Source organism: Spermophilus citellus (assembly GCF_964194105.1).
Source record: "Spermophilus citellus genome assembly, chromosome: 8".
In the NCBI taxonomy this organism is placed as follows: Eukaryota; Metazoa; Chordata; class Mammalia; order Rodentia; family Sciuridae; genus Spermophilus; species Spermophilus citellus.
Window position 1 is genome coordinate 62,825,436 of NC_138189.1, and position 23,688 is coordinate 62,849,123.

General features: G+C 32.9%; 1 protein-coding gene across 2 annotated transcripts in view; it reads left to right on the forward strand.

Moving 5' to 3' along the window:
• BMP2K (BMP2 inducible kinase) overlaps window positions 1-23,688 on the forward strand; it is a 132,748-nt gene that overhangs the window by 86,132 nt on the left and 22,928 nt on the right. Inside the window, exons 11-15 of one of the 2 annotated variants that reach the window (XM_081304259.1) lie at window positions 2,990-3,183; window positions 4,225-4,323; window positions 4,963-5,144; window positions 8,793-8,950; window positions 15,864-15,974. In XM_081304259.1, the coding sequence (XP_081160385.1) occupies window positions 2,990-3,183; window positions 4,225-4,323; window positions 4,963-5,144; window positions 8,793-8,950; window positions 15,864-15,974 (744 nt within the window). The remainder of the gene's footprint in view (window positions 1-2,989; window positions 3,184-4,224; window positions 4,324-4,962; window positions 5,145-8,792; window positions 8,951-15,863; window positions 15,975-23,688) is intronic. The other variant, XM_081304260.1, reaches the window with a different exon arrangement.

Consider the following 23,688-nt stretch of genomic DNA (forward strand, 5'->3'; position numbering starts at 1 on the left):
TTTATGGCACCTTTGTCTAGTATAGGATCATTTTTCAATGTGGGTTTTCTATTCTTTCATGTTTGTTTTGGAGCCAATACTATGCTGTTTTTCTTACTTTGGATCCATAGTATAATTGAATATGTGGTATTGTGATGCTTCCTGCTTTACTTTTCTTGCTAAGGATTGCTTTGGCTATTCTGGGCCTCTTGTTTTTCCAAATGAATTTTACGACTGTATTTTCTATTTCTATGAAGAACATCATTGGAATTTTAATAGAAATTGCATTAAATCAGCATAGTGCTTTTGGTAGTAGGGCCATTTGACAATATGAATTGTGCCTGTCCATGAATGTGGGAGATCTCTTTATCTTCTAAGGTCTTTTTCAATTTCTTTCTTTAGTGTTCTGTAGTTTTCATTGAAGAGGTATTTTGCCTCTTTTATTAGATTTATTCCCAAGAATTTTATGATTTTTTTTGAGGCTAATGTGAATGGAATAGTTTTTCTAATTTCTCTGTCAGCTGATTCATTGCTGATGCATAGGAAGACAATTGACTTATAGGTATTAATTTTATATCCTACTACTTAGCTGAATTCATTTATGAGTTCTGAAAGTTTTCTGGTGGAATTTTTTTGGTCTGCTAAATATAGAATCATGTCATTGGCAAATAGGGGTAGTTTGAACTATTCTTTTCCTATTTGTACCCTTTTAATTTCTTTCTTTTGCCTACTTGCTCTGGCTAGGGTTTCAAGGATTGTGTTGAGCAGATGCTTTAAATTTTTCTCCATTTCGAATGATGTTGGCCTTGGCTTTAATGTATATAGTTTTTAGAATGTTGACGTATCTTCATATTACTCACTAGTTTTTTTACTCTTTTGAACATAAATGGATTCTGTATTTTGTCAGGTGCCTTTTCTGCATATATTGAGAAAAATCATGTGATTCTTGTCTTTAAGTGTATTGATGTGATGAATTATGTTTATTGATTTCCATATATTGAACCAACCTTGCATCCCTGGGATGAACCTCACTTCATCATGATGCACTGTCTTTTTTAATGTTTTGTATGTGATTTGCCAGCATTTTATTAAGAATTTTTGCATCTGTATTCATCAGGGATATTGTTCTGAAGTTTTCGATCCTTGATGTATTTTGTCTGGTTTTGGTATCAGGATGATGCTTTGGAAGGGTTCCCTCCTTTTCTATTTTATGAAATAATTGGAGGAGGATTGGTGTTAGTTTTTCTTGGAAGGTCTAGTCCTGGGCTTTTCTTATTGGTATGCTTTTGATGGTATTTTCAGTTTCATTGCTTGAAATTTACCTATTTAAATTTTGTATGCTCTCCTAATTGAATTTGGGTGGGTCATATTTTTGTGGAAACTTATTGATGTCTTCAAGATTTTCTATTTGAATGGAGTATAAATTTTCAAAATAGTTATGATTATTGTCTGTATTTCAGTAGTGTCTGTGGTATTGTTTCCTTTTTATCACTTTTTAAAAATGTATTAATTTGAGTTTTATTCTTTTTCTCTTTGTTAGCTTGGCTAAAGGTTTATGAATTTTATTTATTTTTTCAAAGAACCAACGTTTTGTTGATTTTTTTATTTGTTTCAGTTTCATTGATTTTGGCTCTGATTTTAATTATTTCCTCTCTTCAACTGCTTTTGGTGTTGATTTATTCCCTTTCTAGAGATGTTATTTACTTGGTGACTTTCTATTCTTTTAATGAATGAGTGCAATGCAAACTTTCCTCTTAAAACCACCTTCATAATGTCCCAAAGATTTTGAAATGTTGTGTTGCTTTTTTCATTTATCTCTAAGTATTTTTTTTTATATCAGTCCTGATTTCTTCAGCTGTCTATTGGTCACTTAATAGCATATTATTTAGTCTCCAGGTATTAGAGTAGCTTCTATTTTTTATTTTATTATTGATTTCTAATTTTGTTCCATTATGGTCTGATAGAATGCAAGGTTTATCCCTCCCTCCCTCCCCTCCTCCCCTCTCTCTCCCGTATTTGCTGAAAATTGCTTTGTGGCCCAAGATTTGGTTTATTTTAGAGAAGGATCCATGTGCTGCTGAGAAGAAAGTGTATTCAGTCATTGATAGATGAAATATTCTATATGTATCTGATAAGTCTAAATTATTGATTGTATTTTTTAGTTCTATAGCTTTTTAAATTTGTTTTTATTTGGTGGATCTATCCAGTGGTGAGAGAGTTGTGTTAAAGTCACTCTGTGTTACTGTGTTGTCTATTTGATTCCGAAATTGAGCAGGGTTTGTTTAATGTATGTAGATAGATGCTCTTTGGTTTGGGGCATAAATATTTACGATTGTTATATCTTGTTGATGTATAATTCCCTTACACATATGAAATGCCCTTATTTGTCCCTTTGGATTAACTTTGGCTTGAAGTTCACTGTATCTGATATGAGGATAGAAACCTCTGCTTGTTAATGAGATCCCTGTAAATGATATATTTTTTCCTATCCTTTTATCTTCAATCTATGGATATCTTTGCTTATGAGGTGAGTTTCTTGGAGACAGCATATTGTTGGATCTTGTTCTTTTATACAGTCTGCCAGCCTGTTTCTTTTGATTGATGAGTTTAAGCCATTTACATTCAATGTTTGACTTCAAGTTTGAAGAAAATGAATTTCAATTGGTGTAAAATGACATTCTGAACTGATAGAATTCTATTGGCAAGGGAACATAGTCATAATAGTACGTGATATTTTGAGATATGTAGAATAAACTTTTTCTTGGTGTGTTCATGGAGAGATGAAACTTAAAACAAAATGTTTATAACATTCTAAATCATTTGGGTTGTAGTTGATTAAATCAAGTTTCCCGGGCTCTTAAAGTTCCAGGAAATAATTCCGTCAGACATAGTGCATATGGAAGTTTGTCTTAAATAAGAATATAACTGCCTTAGTTAAATAATTATTGAAATGTAGCCATTTATTGAAAATTATTAGTTTGTAAATGTAAGTTTTGGAAATCTATCATAGGATCACTGAGACCTGGAAATGACCCTGAAATCTTATTGGGTCAGGGGCCCCCACAGCATCCTCCACAGCAGCATAGAGTACTTCAACAACTACAACAGGGAGATTGGAGATTACAGCAACTTCATTTACAGCATCATCACCCTCACCAGCAGCAACAGCAACATCAGCTACTTCAGGATGCTTATATGCAGCAGGTAGTTCTTTTACTAGTTTAGATCTGGAAGTAGAATTGTGAAATCATGTAGCAGTTGAAAAATCATTGAATTGCTTTTTCGTATTATGGGCATCTTGAACTAGATTCAAGTAAACATGTTCTTTAATTTCCTGATTATTAAAGAATATGTAGTTAATTTGCATTTGATGAGCTACTTAAGGATACCTTATTAAAACAGGTTGCATCATGATCTAATGAAGCAGAGAATGTTCAGTTAGTATTCAGGAATAGCATTGTGATTGGTGATGAATATTATCTGAGGTCTTGTTTTGAGTTCACAGACTATTGTAGACAACTTTCCAAAAGTACCATTGTATTAGATTTTTAAATTCTTTTTTGTTTTTGTTTTTGTTTTTTTCTTTTCTTTTCTTTCTTCCTTTTTTTTTTTTTTTTTTTTTGACGAGGTTGGTATAGGGGTAAGAGGAAGCATTTAGAACTGAAAAGGATGTAAGGAAAAAAATGTCCTTCATCTCATCAGAACCAATAGATTTCTAGTTTCATTAAACTTTTAAATTGAACTACTATTACCATCATCACTTTGATTTCCTAAACTATTTTTTGATCCAATTACATTCATGACATTTTTCATGGGTGTCACTTTTCTCTAATTATGATTGATATAGCCAGAGTGGAGGGTAGTAAGTAAATGGTGTTATGGGATGGCCGAATACACTACTGAAGAGGAGGTGGAGAAGAGTGGGGATTTTCTGTAATGGGTCCTGGTCACAAGTCACTTCAGGGGAATTTGTCAACTGGGAAAAGATGATAAAAATGTTTAGCATTATCATTCTTGCAGGCATCCTTAAATTATGCTGCATATGGTTTTAGTTGAATCTCTGTTGTATTTTGTTGACAGTTTCAAAACCAATTCTAATAAGCATATGTAAATTATAGTCACTCTACAGCTATTTTGTACTGGAGTTTAGACTACTGATATGGTAAAATGAATATTTAAGTAAAGGACTCTGGCATAAAAAAATGCATGGATAATATTGATTATTTATTTATTTTTATCTTATAGTATCAGCATGCAATGCATCAACAACATTTACTCCAGCAACAATTTTTAATGCATTCAGTGTATCAGCCTCAACCTCCTGCATCACAGTATCCTACAATGGTAAAGTGTTACATAATTTCTAGAGATTTCTTTCTGGATATGCATTATAATGTTGGAATTCACAGTGTGAATGGGGTTACTCAGAATTTAATAATCCAGAATCAGTTCAAGTTATTTAATTGACATGTATTTTATTGAAACAGGTGTATGTTCTCAAGTAGTCATAAACTATTTTGAACTCTGGCTCCCAAGTGCATGGCACATTGTAATTGACAGGCAACATACTTCTCTTATAGTTTAAGAGAAATGATCTTTGCCATGTGTCTCTTTCATTCTGTGTCAGTTGAATAAAAATGAAATTCAAAGGGAAAGAACATTTGATTCAGAGAATAGTTTGACTTTTTACAGCACCAGCATTCTACTGACTAAGACACTCTCTTGTCTTTTTCTTAAAATATTTAAGGGAGAATTTTTGAATCTGGCCAAGTGAGCTTAGATTCACAAATTCTTAAATAGGTAAAAATTCCTCCTGCTGTAGTTTTCTAGTAAGAGAGCTGTTCCTTCAAATAAAATTCATTATTTTCTAGGTTTCTGGTTTTGTCACCAAAGTAAAAAGAAAGAAGGATAGTAAACAAAATCAGTGCTGATAGTACTTTATTGACTTGAGCATTGATTTATGTAATATCATTCTTGTTTCAGATGCAGCAGTATCAGCAGACTTTCTTGCAGCAGCAGATGCTAGCTCAACATCAGCAATCCCAACAGCAGGCATCACCTGAATATCTTACCTCCCCTCAAGAGTTTTCACCAGCCTTAGTTTCCTACACTTCGTCACTTCCAGCTCAGGTTGGAACCATAATGGACTCCTCTTATAGTGCTAGGCAAGTATTTTTCTAGTGAATGCAGGATTTAAAACATTGGCTGGGAAAAGGTCTCCACAAGCATCAACTGGGAATTGGGCATGAGAAGCAGTAACATTGGTAGCATAATTGTACTGTGTATCTCAAAAGAGTGTGAAAGTACACAGTTTGCTATAGAACAACTCCCAACTTCTGTGTGTGTATGAGATAAGAGAGAGAGAGAGAGAAAGAAAAAAGCAATAGTGATAAATTATTGATTGGGGGAAATAGGGAAGGAAAGGGGAAAAATGAATTTAATGAAGTGCTTTCCTAAAACAAAACTGGAGTATATGAAATAGGACAGATTTGTCTTAAGTCGAGAGCAGAACTTAAATGTACAAATCATTATTTGTCATTAGCATACTCTAGTTATAGGTTTTTCTTTCTCACAAAGCATTTTTTTCTTGAATAAATTAATTGCATTGTAAATAGTAAAATTAAAGCATATGCTATGATATTCTAAACTAATTAGAATCAATAAAATATAAACTATGAAATACAAGTAGTAATCTAATAAATTTGCATAATTAGTCCCCCCATAGTGATGATAAGAATGGAATACTTTTCCATATTAAAAATAGGATATTCTGCTTGATATTGTATAGTTTAAGATACTGATGAAGCTATTGTATTAATTAGAATCATTGTGGCAGGGGACTGAGGCCTCCTGTACAAAGTCAGGTTAGTGAGCCATCCTGTAAACAGATCATTCAGCACTAGCCAATGCAGACTCAGTCATAACAGCCTTTCAGCTAAATCACTGCTACATTTCTCACTGGAAGAAAGGGTATAAGATAATAAATGTTTGTTGTTGTTTTAAACTATTAAGTTTTGTGTAATTTACCATGTAGAGACAGATAACTAATATAATAGGGCAATTATATTAGTTAATATGATAGTTAATATAATAGGGCAATTATAAAATGTAAGATAATATATATGTAGAGGATGTTTATTTTAACTTATTGAAATATTATTTGATATTCATACCAAAGATAAATTAACATAGTAGAAGAGGAGGAATTTTAGATTTGGGGAAAAGGGGAAAATCATTCTAAGATAATATTTAGAGACAAACAGTTGTCACCTTCCACTGATAAGCAGGAACATCTGCTTACAGAGCTCTTTTAAAATTGCTAGAGAAGATGTTATACTCAAAATTAACCTGATATCAAGTAGTATAATAATATCGATGAAGGAACACTAAGGCACCAAACAAATGTAGCTTCCTATACTTCCTATAGGAAGTTCTGTATTCCTAAGGTCTAGTGGCTATAGTATATAATTGTTTCTACCTATTAAATAATCAGCCCTTTCCTGCTCCATGTTCCCATCCAGTAGTACACAGCTCCATTGGAGAGAGAATAAAATAAGTCCTATATGCATTTGAAGATACTGAATCCAGTGTTTCCCAACCTTGGGTATGCAAGATGATTTTGGTGATAAACCAAGTTTTAAAAATTTTAGTAATTAAACAAAAATTAGGGAAAAATACGTATTATAACTATGATTCCATGAGCAGTATTACTAAAAGATAAGATTAAAGTAGGGAATACTGTAGTAATTCAGCTTAATATCTTTTGTACTTTCCAATTAATTTCACTAGATTAATTAATATTTTGATGCTAGTTAATACCAAAAGTTAAAAAAAGCAGTCATGTAATTGATACATTACTTTCATCAGTATCTTAAGGAATATACAGCACAATATCCATTTATTTATTTATTGGTACTGGAGATTGAACCAAGGGCCTCAGGCATACTATAGCCCATTAATCCCTATCTTATTTTTAATAAGAAAAATTATTTCATTCTTATTACTGGGGACTTATTTCCAGGTATATCATTTTTGGAAATTTATTAAATTATTACTTGCATTTCATAATTTACATTTTAGTACTTCTACTTAGTGTTACATGATTTTATTATTTATAATATTAATAAAGAAAAGTGCTATTTGGAAAAGTAGAAATTGTAATTAGACTAGGAAAAAAACAAAGAGCAGAATTAGATTTTATCCTTGTAGGGAGGAATATCAGAGAACATGTGTGTGTTTGTGTTTATTTTTATTTTTTCTTGGGGACTGAACCCAGGACCTTGGGCATGCTAGACTCTACCAATAATCTATATTCCCAGTGCTGGTAGACATAGTTTAATGTGTCTTTGAACTGTAGGTAACCTGTAGGTTAAGGTAACATACCCTATTGAATACAGTCTGCCAGGATTCATCATAGGAATTGGAGGAGTGATTCAAATAGGAAGTCAAAAAGCTCTGAAGGAAATTTATAGGAGGGAAAATGTTGTTCTTTGAATTTCCCTTTCTCTGACCTATATAGGTTAAGGACTTTGAAAGTCCTTGAAAACAATTTTGGAATAAAGATGGAATTTTGTCACATGGAGGCAGATTTTTAGGCCTTGGCAATATCTAGGTTCTGTTTACTAAGCAAGTGTACTTATAGTTTATTTTCTTTTCTTATCCTCTAGCCTTCAATAATTGTTTAAATATTCTATTCTTGGCACAAATATTCTGAGGGGGCTTGGACTAAGGGATTAAGTGGATGTCTTTTGCTGACTTTTACCTTCTAGGACCTGTGTGGTGGCAAGGACATTGAGCTGCCAAAGGGAAAGTAAATTCAAAGGGATGAGTCAAGGCTTGCAAAATGGAGATACTTGTTTAAACATAGAGACTTTCTCTCCATTGTTAATATTAAAGGGTTTAGATCTGAATTATGTATAAGGAATTTGATAGCTTTGTTAAATTGCCTCATTCCTGTGCTGTATTTCCAGGCTGGTTGAGGGAGAGGTACCCAGGGATTCTTAAGAAGTCTTTAGACTTACATTTTCCCTTAAAAACCAAGAGGCCTATCTGGCAAATTGCATAGAATCAGTGGTCTTAGGCTCCTGACTTGATAGTTTTGTATTAATGATTGTTTGACTGATATTTGCAATCTAAGTATTGAACTCAGGGCCTTGTATATGCTAAGCAAGCTACCAAAAAAGCCATATCTCCAGCCCCAGACTTTAGGTACCTTAAACACCATGAATAATTACATATTTACAGAATAACTTTCTTTCAACTTTAGCTAATTTATTAGTAAGGCAGTCCTAAAATTCATCTTTTGTTTGTAGTGAAATTATTGTGGTGTTTCCACATAACCAGGATATGATCGCTATACAGTTATTCTGAAGTAATTTTGGAGTGATACTGCTTGGTATGGTAACAGATTGTCACTTTCCAATTTGTTCACTGTAAGAATAATAACTCATTTATTGACTGCTTGGTTTTCTTTACCAGACCCTGTTCTCTTTATACGTGTATTAAATAATTTAATTTCTTCAGAAATGCTTTGAAGTAGATACTGTCACTCCTTTCCAATAGATGAGGAAGCTGAAGCATAGAGGGGTTAAGGAATACCTTATGTACCTTTTGTAGGTGATTATAGTGTGCCTTATGGATTATGGAACTAGTCCGCCTTATAGAGGTGTTTCAGATCCCATACCCTTAACCTGCCATCTCAACTGCAATAAAATTGTATGGTTTTCTAAGCATTTGTAAAATACAAACTGGGACAATGTGAAATTTTTTAAATTCTCATTTTCTTTCTTTTCCTCTCTCAATTATTATAATAGGCCAGTTGCTGAGAAAGAGGCAGTTGCAAATTTTACAAATCAGAAGAACATCAGTAACCCACCTGATATGTCAGGGTGGAATCCTTTTGGAGAGGATAATTTCTCCAAGTTAACAGAAGAGGAACTGTTGGACAGAGAATTTGACCTTCTAAGATCAAGTAAGGGACACTTGAAGGCTTATTTTGCTTCACAGTAAAATAACAGCTCCATAATTTTTCAGCAAGGCCAAAGACTGTTTTGAGGTGGTGTACATTAAATTCTTTTTGTGCATTTGAGGGCAAAATTCAGGCCATCTTCTTTCATATACACTATCAAACTATGTTATGCACATTAGGGATTTATTGCTTTATAGTAGCTATTCAAAACCCAAGATTGCTGAAAGTATGCTGATATTAACACTTTAAAAAACTGCATAACTGTGAATGTTAAATTCAGAACAACTCTAAAAGATGGAAATTTAATGTTGAAATAAAAAGGGAGACATTAGTATCTTACCTTACTAATCATTTTGGAGCTCTGTTTTTTCGCACACTTAATAGAAAATATTGTGGGTCTGAGATGCCCTTTGAAAATGCCTGAAAGAAAACATGGGCTAGTTACTACATTATGTTAATGTTTTGTAATGCCCTTTTAATGAGTGGTGACATAAAAGGGCTGCTTTGTTGTCCTGATATGGCAAAAGTTAAATAAATTTTTTTCACTGTAAATCAGATATCTCAATGTTTTTACTTGAAATCATTGCCTTTTCTTAAACTACCTAATATATATGTGAAGCTTCACCATACACACACACACACACACACACACACACACTTTTTTTGGCGGGGAAGAAAGTTGTAGGATGTTTTCAGGTTTGCAAAACAGGAACAAAAAACTCACTTCTGGAAGATGTAGATAATTTTCAGATTTCTGAGGCTTGTGCGTTATGTGTGTGCACTGCACACACACAAGTGTGTTTTCCTTTTTGTATGTGAAAAGGTTGAATTGTTCCCAGTTCCTAGTTTCTATATTATTTAGGTAACCGGTGTTATGAATAAATTTAATAGATTGAAATGCTTTGTTCCAAATTAGTATATATTTTATGTACACTTTATAAATGCCTTGCATTCATGTAATAATAGTTGTTTAGGATTTAAATTTGTATTTTACATATTGATAATATATAATGGAAATTTAATTGATGATTAAATGTAGATATATAAATGAGTTCTGAGGCCTTATCAAAGGTTTGTTAACTTGGGTAAAACCAATCTTACGTCATTAAAAAAAAAAAAAAATCTTTTTAAACCACAACTTTTTGTTTGGTATTTTTCCTAGAATTTGTGTTGAGTGACCCCCCCCCCCCGCCCCCAAACAAGGTTTTAAAAAAGGAAATAAAGTATCTCTTTTGGAGAGATGATAGAGAGTAGCCCAATTATTATAATGTATAGGATTTTTTAAAAAACAAAAGGTTTTAATTTTGATGTGTTCTAATAAGGTCTTGCTAAATCAGTATTTGCTACTCCTTGGGTGAATAAACCCTCTTTTAAAATAACAGAATAGGAAAAAATTCTCATTTTTTACCTTACAGAGTATGCTGTTCTATGCTCCTGAGAATTTGTAATGACACCTAACTTTTGTTTGGCATAGGCAGGAATGGTATATGAATATACCTATATGCGTTCTTTCATAAAAAATTGGGTTTAACTTTAAATTTTTGAACTAGTTATTTATTTTTAAATTTGAAGATCAGGTAATATGTGTGTGTGCTTGTGCACATATGTATACCATTTTTATTGCAGTATTAACTGTAGAAAGATATTAGGTTCCAATTGAAAGTTCAGGAGGAACTTTTTTTGCAGGTCAGACTTGGAATAACCTCTGCCATTTGGAAAAATATCTCAGTGGTACCTAAACTACAGAAATCATGCTACAGGCCTTTGTACTTATTTAATTCAGCACATTTATACCAGAAAATACAAATTCTAATATCTGACAATGTATTTTCTAGTAGGAAACTCAGTAAAATCACATAGCCAGGTATCAGTTTCACTTAATGGTACTTCGCTCAGGGTTGTCAGAAGAATTAAATGAAATAATGTCTTAAAAAGAGTCTGGGCACCTGGTTGATAAACGCCACTTTCCCTTTCCTTGCCTTCTGTATATTTCTTTAGGCTCTGACTTACAGGTTTTTTTGACTTTCAACTGGCGTTTAAAAATTATATCTAAATTATTAAGTTTCTTAGTTGGTCACTTAAAAATCAAAGTAGAAAAGGGATTTGTGGACAGACATATCAACAACAAAAGGGACAGTGACAACAAGAAACAGAAAAAAATCTACTTTTCTCTTTGGGGGTCCAAAGAAGGAGAAACATCTTTTATAAAATTTATTAAGAAATCAGTAATGTATAGAATATAGTATTGAAACATTTCCGCTTATGATTTTAATATTCAGTCATAGTCATCTTAAGTGTCTCTTTAAATAGAAGCTGTTATGTGTCTAATATTTCATCTTTTTGATAGGGCTTAAATTATACTGATAGGCAAATGGCCTCTTCTAGAACCTTAAGAATTTCACTGCAAGGGTAACTGCAGTGAAACTTGGTGTTTGTCATTATTGGTTGGTTTCTTCTGTCCCTAACAACCTTTTCAAAAATGAATAAATACATTATTGATGTATTTGAAATGCCAAATAGGATGTTTGTACCTTTTTTCCTTGGTATAAATATTAATTTGTTAATAATTTTCCAATATTATTCTAAATTAGTTTATTTTTTGTTTTTGAAATGCTTTGAATTGAGAGGCTGGAAATCTTTATATGGTCCTTAAAGTACAGGCATTGCCCATGTAATGATGTAATGGTTGCAAAGCAACCAGTCAGAATAATACTTTCACATTTGGGGTTATTTCCTTAATGAAAGACAAAGGACATGCTGTCTAGGAAGTATTTTATTGAGGTATTATCAAGAAGGTAATTTTAAGAACATATTAATATTTTGAAAATTCTAAACTATTAGCAATTGGTAAAAATTCTTTTTAGTGATTTCCAGAAAAACAGTTGATTCTGTATAGGAGGCAAAGGGATTTAACATTAAAGAAACTAGTCTTTTACTTTCAGTGTAAATGAATGTTATTTATGGTTCAGAAGCTTTACTGGTTCTTAAGAGCAATACATTAAATCAAGATTAAGCTTTAGTAATAAAGCTTGTCTCAATATTTATTAAAAATTTAAGCTGGGTGCTGTGGCACATGCCTGTAATCCCTGTGGCTTGAGAGGCTGAGGTAGGAGGATCACAAGTTCAAAGCCATCCTCAGCAATTTAGTGAGGCCCTAAGCAACTTAATGACACCCTTTCTCCAAATAAAATATATACAAAAAAGGGCTGGGGATGTGGCTCAGTGATGAAGTGCCCCTGGGTTCAATCGTTAGCATGAAGTAAATAAATAAATAATTTTAAAAAATTTAAGCTTCTGTTTTTTTGTACCAAAACGTCTGGATTTGGTATGCAAACTTCAGAAACCTAATTGTCATAGTATTTAACATATTAAGCAGTAATTAAACAAAATACAGGTGTTTGGGGAAATTTCAACTTGCACTTGTTCACATAGTTGTGTAGGTGTAAATGTTAAGGATAATACTTAATGAAACATTTTTTGGTTGATTTATTTGTTTTTATTTAAAATTTCATAAAAATAACTGAAAGGAAGAATAGAAGATGCTAAATACTGTGATTGCTTTTCAGTACTTCTGAATATATTTTATCTATGAAGCCACAGAATAAAATTTGTGAGTCTATAATTAGTTTCTTGTAAAACATTAACTCTCACACAACTTTCCAGGTATATTAGAATATTAGTATTACATTGAGACTGCTCTTTTAAAAAATCTTATTCATTGACCTTTGGGCCCTGTAGGACATTATCCATATAAGCAGCACAATTCATTTTTTAGATTATTTTAATTTCATGGTGATATTGTAGAATATACTTTGCTTTTAGGAGTTTTAAGTCCTATATTTTTTCCATCTGTATCAATTAAAATTCTTAAAAATAAACTGTATTCACCAAAACAATGTTTTTTGGAAGGCAGAAGGAGGTAAGTTTCTTATATTGGCCAAATTGAACTCAAGCTTTGATCTATGTTAAAGAAAACTACTCATTTAAAAATGATAGTTAAATACATTTTAGGGGTGACTGTATTTGAAAAGTAGCTTTATATAACCATTTTATTTTTTATAGATAATTGATTGTTAAAAATTAATATGTATATTTGTATTTTTTGTTCTGGGTCTCAGATTGTCATGTAAATTTTAGAAACCTTAAATGATTAAAAAAATTCTATTAAAATTGATTCTGTTTTGTGGAACACTGAGAACATGATTTATTTTATTATAAATTTATTTTGATTTCAGTTTAAAAATAATTGGATAAATGAACTTTTCATAGAACCATGTCTTCCATATTTTTTATTTGTGGTGACTTCTATATAAAAATTAGTTTATCCCTATGTGATAATGTTTGTACTCTTGTCTTAACTGCATGATACTATTTGTATATTTACCATGAACTTACCAAAGTTTGATGGAAATAATATACCAAATGCATAAATATTCAAAGAGCCTTAGTAGTTATTTTGCAGTTTTATAACCTGGAAACTATTGGTATAGTAGTGGTTTATAAATTTGGTGACTGTGTTAAAATGCAGATTCCCACGTTCCTACTTATAATTTTTCTGACTCATTAGGTTGTGGGTATGGTTAGTAATTGCATTTTATGTAGCAGTCTTCAAATCATTATGTAGATGGTTTAGGGTTGAAGTCTGGTCCTAATTCAGATTTAAATAAATACCTAATACTCTTAATCTTGCTTTTTAGAGGGCTCTTGGATATTGCTATGCTATTGCTATCATTTTGAGTTAGTCTCCCCCATTTGTGTTTTCCCACTCCCTATTTCTTTTGTCCTTAGTTTTAGATACTAGAATCTGGGAGATGGAGAAAAATAGGGAGTCTAGGAGAATTCTGATACAAGGCATAATTCCCTGGTATACAGTTATTCTGTAAGTACATTCAGGGCCTAACTTAAAAAAACAAAAAACATGGGTATCCATAGGTAATCACTGTGAATCATAGGATGGTCCTTAAAGTCTAATTGTGGCATCTCACAATAGGTGAGGAACCCTTCATTATATAAATTATTCTCCAACCTTACTTTTTCAGAAAGAGCTATGAGACTACCTTCTCTTTAATAGTTGTTTTTGACAACAAAGTCAGTGGTTCAATGAACATTTGTTACTGGTTTCCTAAATTGAATATATGGTTAATATCTTTAAAATTAATGCCTAATATTTCTCTGTTATCCATTTCAGTAATGGAATTGAAGAGTAGCATTTTAGGAAGTTTTGTTTGTTTTGCAATCAATTGTCAGATGTGTTCAGCAATTCTTTATCAGTGCCTCACACCTCAACAAAACATTAGGGCTTCAACAAAATTTTAAATAAAAATTTAAATCCATAGTGCCATGTGGATGTTGCAGAGTTTGTCTTTGCTGTAAAAGCTGGCAATTGTATCCACTGTCTTAAAGGCAATTAGTTGTCCATAGGAGTAATTAATAAATTCAGAATAATGATGTGCTCCAGGGTCTTGCTTTGTCAAGAGTGTACTCCTTGGACCAGTGATATCAATACTACCTTGGAACTTGTTGAGGTGCAAAATCTCAGAATGCACTCTATACCTGTGGAACCAGAAGCTGCATTTTAACAAATCCCCGGATGATTGCAATGCACATTACGTTTCAGAAGTATTATTATAGGGGATACTGCTTTACCTTGGTACTTTCTGCTTCTCTCTAAAGTACAAGTTATTTTAAGGAGTTTCATATCTGTTTGGATTCACCTTCCACACTCTGCAGTCCTTTAGGATTCTATTGAAACCAAAATAACTACACAAAGAATTTTTGAAATAGGCCAACCTAAATATGAATTGGACTTCATTGAAGGATATGGACCAAAGGTCTAGTCCCAGGAATGCCAAAATATCTACCTGAGTAAGTCTCAAGTAATATAATTTTGATTGCTAAGAATCAGACGAAAGAGACATCCTACAAAAGTCTGGAAGTTTCTAATTGATATAAGGATCTGCTATGTGGAAAGTTTGAGAGCTGCGAAAAGATAATCATTTCTAGGGAATGAAAACGTAACAGCTCTTCCTCAGACACGCCAGGCCTGCTTCTGCCTTTGAGTTTGTTTCAGCTCTAATTCTTCCTATATGTTCTTTCCCCAGGTATTCACTCCTTAGCCTGTAAGACATTTCTTACCTAAATAACTATTAGAATCAGTCTATTTATTAATGCCCACTTCTTTAATTCCTTTTATTCTGTACTACATTTTTCTTTATAACTTTATTCATTTTAAACATACTACATATATTTATTATCTCATTGCTTATTAATTTTTTTTCACACCAACATAAACTACAGGAAGACAGGGTCTTTGTTTTATGTTATGTACCAATTGCCTGGAACAGTGCTTGGCACATATTAGATACTCAAATATTTGTTGAATGAATAAATAAACTTCTTATCTGTGTTTTTGCATCTCCATGTTATGTGTGTGGGTAAATGATTTGATAGTAAAACAAATGAGAAATGAGTAATAAAATATAGGGAATTACTTTATTGCTATCAAGAAATAGGATTTCCTATTTTTATAATGAATGATCATTTGTGATGTTTTTCCCCATATTTATTTGGAGAAAGTTTTCCTTTCTTTAATAAGTAGGGTTCAAATTTAGATTTAATATGTTATAAATTGTCATCAAGTAATATTTAACTGAACCTAACTAACCTATTAGGTTAATTGTATTTAGTGTAACCTAGCACTGATTATATTGTGAAATTTGCTTTTGTAGCAACAAATATGTATTACATTCAGGACTACGTTTTAATACTTAGAATAATGGAACTCTGAATCTAATATTTTCCAAAAAGCTGTTACTTTGAGTTTTGCTTTTATTTATACAGAAGTATATCACTTTTAATTTAAAGACCATTTTTGTTTTGTTTTATTTTTTTGTTTTGTTTCGTCTTATTTTTACAGATAGGCTCGAGGAGAGAGCATCCTCAGATAAGAATGTAGAACCACTTTCTGCTCCACATAACCATCCTCCAGAAGATCCTTTTGGTTCTGTTCCTTTCATTTCTCACTCAGGCAAGTTACATATGTAACATTACTGTCATTAAAAAATACACACAGGAATAACAAAACCTTATTAATAGAAAGTGGAAGTAAGAATCAGGTATTGGTTATAGAAAATAGATTATTTTAACCCTTACCCATCTTGGTCTTCCTGATGTTTGTCCCATTAAATTATTCAGTTGTGCCTTTGCCAATGTAAAAAAAATACTTATTTAGATAACAGAAACATAACTATTTCTTTTTACCTCTTTTGTGGGTACTGCTAAAAAAAAACAAGCTATGCATGAAAATATCTCCCTTTTATATATTTAAGATATAAAAATATTTTTATATTTTTGCATAAGAATATGGCATTTTTCTAGTTTATGTGTACTTTTGTAGTTACATTTAAAAAGTATTAATGATTTTGTATTTGTCAAAATCATTTTGGTTTAGCTACTCTTTTCTTCTAATATCTCTGCTTTTGATTTCAATCCAGAATTTAAATATTGATATTATGCACTCTTTAAAAATATTTGTAGTAATAATTTCAAAGTATTTACCCAGTTAACAGTTGGAATATAATAGGATGGAATAAAATTCTACTTTGGAGTAAATTAATTTTTGTGTCTGAATGGCAATAGTGGAGAAAATTGGTTTCAAGTCCTGGTAAAGGGAATGATATTGGAAGAAATTATTGTTTGACAGAAGCTGAAGTTTTAGTTTAACGTATTCAGCCATTTTCTTCGGTTTTGTTCTTTTATTTCTCACTCAAGTAAGTTATATAGTAACATCTTACTACTATTTTTAAAATACTTGCAAGAACCATAGCAAAAGGAAAACTTAAGAATGTAAAGTCAAGGTGTGAATTGTGTATTTAGGATTTCTTATGGATACATGTAGCTTGTCAGCATTCAGATTTGGTTATCTAGACTATATGAAACAGTAAGCAAGATTGTTTCTAACTGCTTTCACATTCTGTTTTTCTCTTTGCCATTTTTGAAAGTAGTCCATATTCTTTTCATTTTCTGCTTGCTACCTTCAATGTGTCTCTTTCATGGATGACTAGACATCCTTAACTTGGAAAATAGCTATCTGTGTGCATTAATTTAATTTGCATAAATGTGCTTCCTTACACTCCTATTATCCTAGGTGACAAAAGTATTATTTTTTTTCTTTAATTATAATGTCTTAAAATAATCTTTTATCAGCTTTCAAAAGCCTAGTATTCAATGAGTCAAGATACTTATGTGTGTGCCTAAAGCAGTTTCCGGACTAACTCCTTTTCATACTCTAAAGAAGTACATTATCTTCTTCAGCTTTTCATGTAGCTGTGCAACTACTTTATTTTGTATACACACACACATATATACACACACACACACACACACACACACACCTACACACACACATTCATGATTTATCATTTGTAATTTTAGATAGAAATAAAATATTGGGGCATTCATCATCCTTTAGGAGTAAAATTAATTAAATCTACTGAAACAAAAATTGTCCTCAGAAGCTTTTTAAAAAAATATTTAAAAAATTATAAATGGAACACAATATTTTTTGTTTGTTTATTTTTATGTGGTACTGAGAATCAAACCCAGTGCCTCATATGTGCAAGGCAAGTGCTCTGCCACTGAGCCACAACCCCAGCCCCTTTCTCATAAGCTTTAAGGAAAAAGAAAAATGAATTCTAGCTAATGAAAATATACTCTACCTAACGTTGTGAGACTAAAAAGCATCTGGAGATTTCTCGGACATAGGAGAGAGAAACACAAGAAGTTACTACATATGTGTTATATATACAATAAAGAATTAAGTGTGTATGATGTCATCTTACTTGAATTTGAGAGTAGACAATTACTAAACAATTTTAAGTGCACCATATAGAGGATGTTACTTGAGAATAAAATGAATTTAATCGTACAGCAGAATGCTATAAGAATTTAGCAAGTTTTAAGTCCAATGTTAATATGTATTTGGGAAGTACCATTGTTCTGCTTTTTTTATTTAAAAAAATTCTGTTAGGACATTCTTTTTCTTTTTTTGTGGTACTGGGAATTGAACTCAGGGCCTTGCTTATTATGCTAAGCAGATACACTACCACTGAGCTACATTCCAGCCCTCTGTTAGAATTTTATTTTATTTTTTAAAAATTTTTAAAAAATTTTTATTGTTGTTGGTCAAAACATTACATAGTTCTTGACATATCATATTTCATACATTTGATTCAAGTGGGTTATGAACTCCCATTTTTACCCCGTATACAGATTGCAGAATCACATCAGTTACACATCCACTGTTTTACATACTGCCGTACTAGTGTCTGATGTGTTCTGCTGCCTTTCCTATCCTCTACTATCCCCCCTCCCTTCCCCTCCCCTCCCATCTTCTCTCTCTACCCGCTCTACTGTAATTCATTTCTCCCCCTTGTTTTTTTTCCCCTTTCCCCTCACTTCCTCTTATATGTAATTTTGTATAACAATGAGGGTCTCCTTCTATTTCCATGCAATTTCCCTTCTCTCTCCCCTTCCCTCCCACCTCTTGTCCCTGTTTAATGTTAATCTTCTTCTCATGCTCTTCCTCCCTGCTCTGTTCTTTGTTGTTTTCCTTATATCAAAGAAGACATTTGGCATTTGTTTTTTAGAGATTGGCTAGCTTCACTTAGTATAATCTGCTCTAGTGCCATCCATTTCCCTGCAAATTCTATGATTTTGTCATTTTTATTGCTGCATAGTACTCCATTGTGTATAGATGCCACATTTTTTTTATCCATTCATCTATTGAAGGGCATCTGGGTTGGTTCCACAGTCTAGCTATTGTGAATTGTGCTGCTATGAACATCGATGTAGCAGTATCCCTGTAGAATGCTCTTTTTAGGTCTTTAGGGAATAGACCAAGAAGGGGAATAGCTGGGTCAAATGGTGGTTCCATTCCCAGCTTTCCAAAAAATCTCCATACTGCTTTCCAAATTGGCTGCACCAATTTGCAGTCCCACCAACAATGAACAAGTGTACCCTTTTCCCTGCATCCTCTCCAGCACTTGTTGTTGTTGGACTTCATAATGGCTGCCAATCTTACTGGAGTGAGATGGTATCTTAGGGTGGTTTTGATTTGCATTTCTCTGACTGCTAGAGATGGTGAGCATTTTTTCATGTACTTATTAATTGATTGTATGTCCTCCTCTGAGAAGTGTCTGTTCAGGTCCTTGGCCCATTTGTTTATTGGGTTATTTGTTATCTTATTGTTTAATTTTTTGAGTTCTCTGTATACTCTGGATATTAGGGCTCTATCTGAAGTGTGAGGAGTCAAAATTTGTTCCCAGGATGTAGGCTCCCTATTTACCTCTCTTATTGTTTCTCTTGCTGAGAAAAAACTTTTTAGTTTGAGTAAGTCCCATTTGTTGATTCTTGCTATTAACTCTTGTGCTACAGGTGTCCTATTAAGGAATTTGGAGCCCGACCCCACAATATGTAGATCGGAGCCAACTTTTTCTTCTATCAGACGCAGAGTCTCTGATTTGATATCAAGCTCATTGATCCATTTTGAGTTAACTTTTGTGCATGGCGAGAGAAAGGGATTCAGTTTCATTTTGTTGCATATGGATTTCCAGTTTTCCCAGCACCATTTGTTGAAGATGCTATTCTTCCTCTATTGCATGCTTTTAGCCCCTTTATCAAATATAAGTTGTAGTTTTGTGGATTGGTCTCTGTGTCCTCTATTCTGTACCATTGGTCCACCCGCCTGTTTTGGTACCAGTACCATGCTGCTTTTGTTAATATTGCTCTGTAGTATAGTTTGAAGTCTGGTATCGCTATACGGCCTGATTCACCTTTCCTGCTTAGAATTGTTTTTGCTATTCTGGGTCTTTTATTTTTCCATATGAATTTCATGATTGCTTTATCTATTTCTACAAGAAATGCCTTTGGGATTTTGATTGGCATTGCATTAAACCTATAGAGAACTTTTGGTAATATTGCCATTTTGATGATGTTAGTTCTGCCTATCCATGAACAAGGTATATATTTCCATCTTCTAAGGTCTTCTTCTATTTCTCTCTTTAGGGTTCTGTAGTTTTCATTGTATAAGTCTTTCACCCTTTTGTTAGGTTGATTCCCAAGTATTTTATTTATTTATTTTTTTTTGAGGATATTGTGAATGGGGTGGTTGTCCTCATTTCCATTTCAGAAGATTTGTCACTGATATACAGGAATGCCTTTGATTTGTCGCTGATATACAGGAATGCGTGTTGATTTTATATCCTGGCACTTTGCTGAATTCATTTATTAGCTCTGGTAGTTTCTTTGTAGACCCTTTTGGGTCTGCTAGGTATAGAATCATATCATCCGCAAATAGTGATAATTTAAGTTCTTCTTTTCCTATTTTTATGCCTTTAATTCTTTCATCTGTCTAATTGCTCTGGCAAATGTTTCAAGAACTATGTTGTATAGAAGTGGTGAGAGAGGGCATCTCTGTCTTGTTCCAGATTTTAGAGGGAATGCCTTCAATTTTTCTCCGTTCAGAATGATGCTAGCTTGAGGCTTAGCATAGATAGGTTTTACAATATTGAGGTGTGTTCCTGTTAATCCTAGTTTTTCTAGAGTTTTGAACATAAAGGGATGCTGTACTTTGTTGAATGCTTTTTCTGCATCTATTGAGATGACCATATGGTTCTTATCTTTAAGTTTATTGATGTGGTGAATAACATTTATTGATTTCCGTATATTGAACCAGCCTTGCATCCCAGGGATGAATAGATCATATATTTTGTCACAGGGCAACTCTTAGAAATTATAAAGGAGTAGAGATAATGCCATGCATCCTATCTGATCATAATGGAATGAAACTGGAAATCAACGATAAAAGAAGGAAGGAAAAATCATGCATCACTTGGAGAATGAACAATAGGTTACTGAATGATCAATGGGTTACAGAAGACATCAAGGAGGAAATTAAAAAATTCTTAGAGATAAATGAAAACACAGACACAACATATTGGAATCTATGGGACACAATGAAAGCAATTCTAAGAGGAAAATTCATTGCTTGGAGTTCATTCCTTAAAAAAAGAAAAAAACCAACAAATAAATGATCTCAGACTTCATCTCAAAACCCAAAAAAAGAAGAGCAAAACAACAGCAAAAGTAGTAGAAGGCAAGAAATAATTAAAATCAGAGCTGAAATCAATGAAATTGAAACAAAAGAAACAATTGAAAAAATTGACAAAACTAAAAGTTGGTTCTTTGAAAAAATAAATAAGATCGACAGACCCTTAGCCATGCTAATGAAGAGAAGAAGAGGGAGAACTCAAATTACTAGCATACAGGATGAAAAAGGCAATATCACAACAGACACTTCAGAAATACAGAAGATAATTAGAAATTATTTTGAATCCTTATACTCCAATAAAATAGAAGATAGTGAAGACATCAATAAATTTCTTAAGTCTCATGATCTGCCCAGATTGAGTCAGGAGGATATACACAACCTAAACAGACCAATATCAATTGAGGAAATAGAGGAAGCCATCAAAAGACTACCAACTAAGAAAAGCCCAGGACCGGATGGGTATACAGCAGAGTTTTACAAAACCTTTAAAGAAGAACTAATACCAATACTTTTCAAGCTATTTCAGGAAATAGGAAAAGAGGGAGAACTTCCAAATTCATTCTACGAGGCCAGCATCACCCTGATTCCTAAACCAAAGACACCTCAAAGAAAGAAAACTACAAACCAATATCTCTAATGAACATAGATGCAAAAATCCTCAATAAAATTCTGGCAAATCGGATACAGAAACATATCAAAAAGATCGTGCATCATGATCAAGTAGGATTCATCCCTGTTAGAATTTTAAATCTTAACTTTGATAATGTAATAGATTAGCTTATATTTTGTCTTTTTTTCAATTTATTATTATTTTACAAAATAACTTTCTTTGTGGTACTGGCAGTTGAACCCAGGATATAGCACATGCTAGGAAAGTGTGCTATCATTGAGCTATGTCTCTAGTCTTGTTTTGTTTTGGTTTTTGGATGAAGTTTTGCTGTGTTGCCCAGGCTGGTTTCAAGTAATTTTCCCACCTTACTGTCCCTAGTAGCCAGGATGACAGGTGCCATTATTGCTTGGACTGAGGAGTGTTTTTTTTTGTGTGGGTTTTTTTTTTTGTTTGTTTGTTTTTGGTTTTTTTTTAATGTATGTGTGGTGCTGGGAATGGAACCTGGGCCTTACACATGCTAGGGAAATATTCTACCACTGAGTTTTATTCCCAACCCTCAAATAATTTTTAATTGAAACTTCATTTTTATTAAAATAATGTGTGTGTGTGTGTGTGTGTGTGTGTGTGTGTGTGTGTTAAAGTCAGATATAAACTAGGCTTATTATGGAAAAAAAAAAGCTATGATTGCTTCCTTTTGATACTCTTCCCTGTTAAATACCTCTTCCTTTGAGGTGATTTTTTTCCTTCTGGTCTTTTAATATATCATGCTATTTTGCTACGTTTTATCCCTTCCACCACAATTTTAGATAATACCTACAAACTTCTTGTTATGGGTAATGAGGATTTAGATTAATTGCACTGCGGGCCCCTGTCACACAAATATACTAACCACGACATAGAGTCGTGTGGCACATAATGATATTTGGTCAATGAAGGACCATATATATGATCACAACTGCATAAGATTATAATTAAGATTATATATCTAGGAGGTGGGCGTGTATGTAGCTCAGTGCTAGTGTGTGTTTAGCATGCCTGTGGCCTTGGGTTGGGTCTTTAGTGTGTTTGCACATGTGGACACACACACTCAATTAACATTGCCTACTGATGCTATAGCTATCTTAGTTTCTATCAGCTCACTGATGTTCACATTAAGTGGACTAATGATGCATTTTTCAGAACATATCCTAGTTTCTTACAGTTTTTAAGTGATGCATGACTGCATATATGGGTATCCTTTTCCTCCCATTCTTCCAGCACAGTTTTTAGGTGAATCAGTATTCAATATGTGCATTCTTTGAATATGTAAGTATTTGTCATCACAGAGGTCCAGTGTGCCATGCACATTGCCTTTCCTCTGTAAGTTTTTGTTTCTCCTGGAGTTGATTTCTGTGTTTATAATTACTATGAATTCTCTTTGCTTAGTTTTTTTAAAAATATTTTTTTTAGTTGTAGATGGACAAAATGTATTTATTTTTATGTGGTGCTGAGGATCGAACCCAGTGCCTCACAAATGTAAGGCAGATGCTCTACCACTGAGCTACAGCCTTTTTAATATATCCTGCATTGATTAATCTGCATTTGGAAGTGCAAATTTCTTTCCAGTTTAAGGTGGCTATCATTTTCATTTTTATATGATTATATCTCTTCTGGAACTGTGCAGTCTGAACTGATTACTTTTTGGGCCTGCAATGCAACTGTAATCCTAGTATGTTCTTTAACTTTACCCTTTGGTCTTCTGGAAATTCCTGTATCTCCTCTGTTCTTTGTAGAACAACTCTTCTGATCATTTCTTGAGAAAGTATTCATGGTAGAACAAATTTTAATAAACTTTGATACCTAAAAATCTCTCTTTTTTCTCTTAAAACTGACACTAGACCAATCAAATGATTAGGAAAATAGTTTTAGGTTAAACTTTTCTCTGTGAATTCTAGAGGCACTGCTTTATTGTATTCTGCCTTCTCGTAGTGCCACTTTGAAATCCAATGCCATTCTTATCATTGATCTTTGTAGGTGACCTGT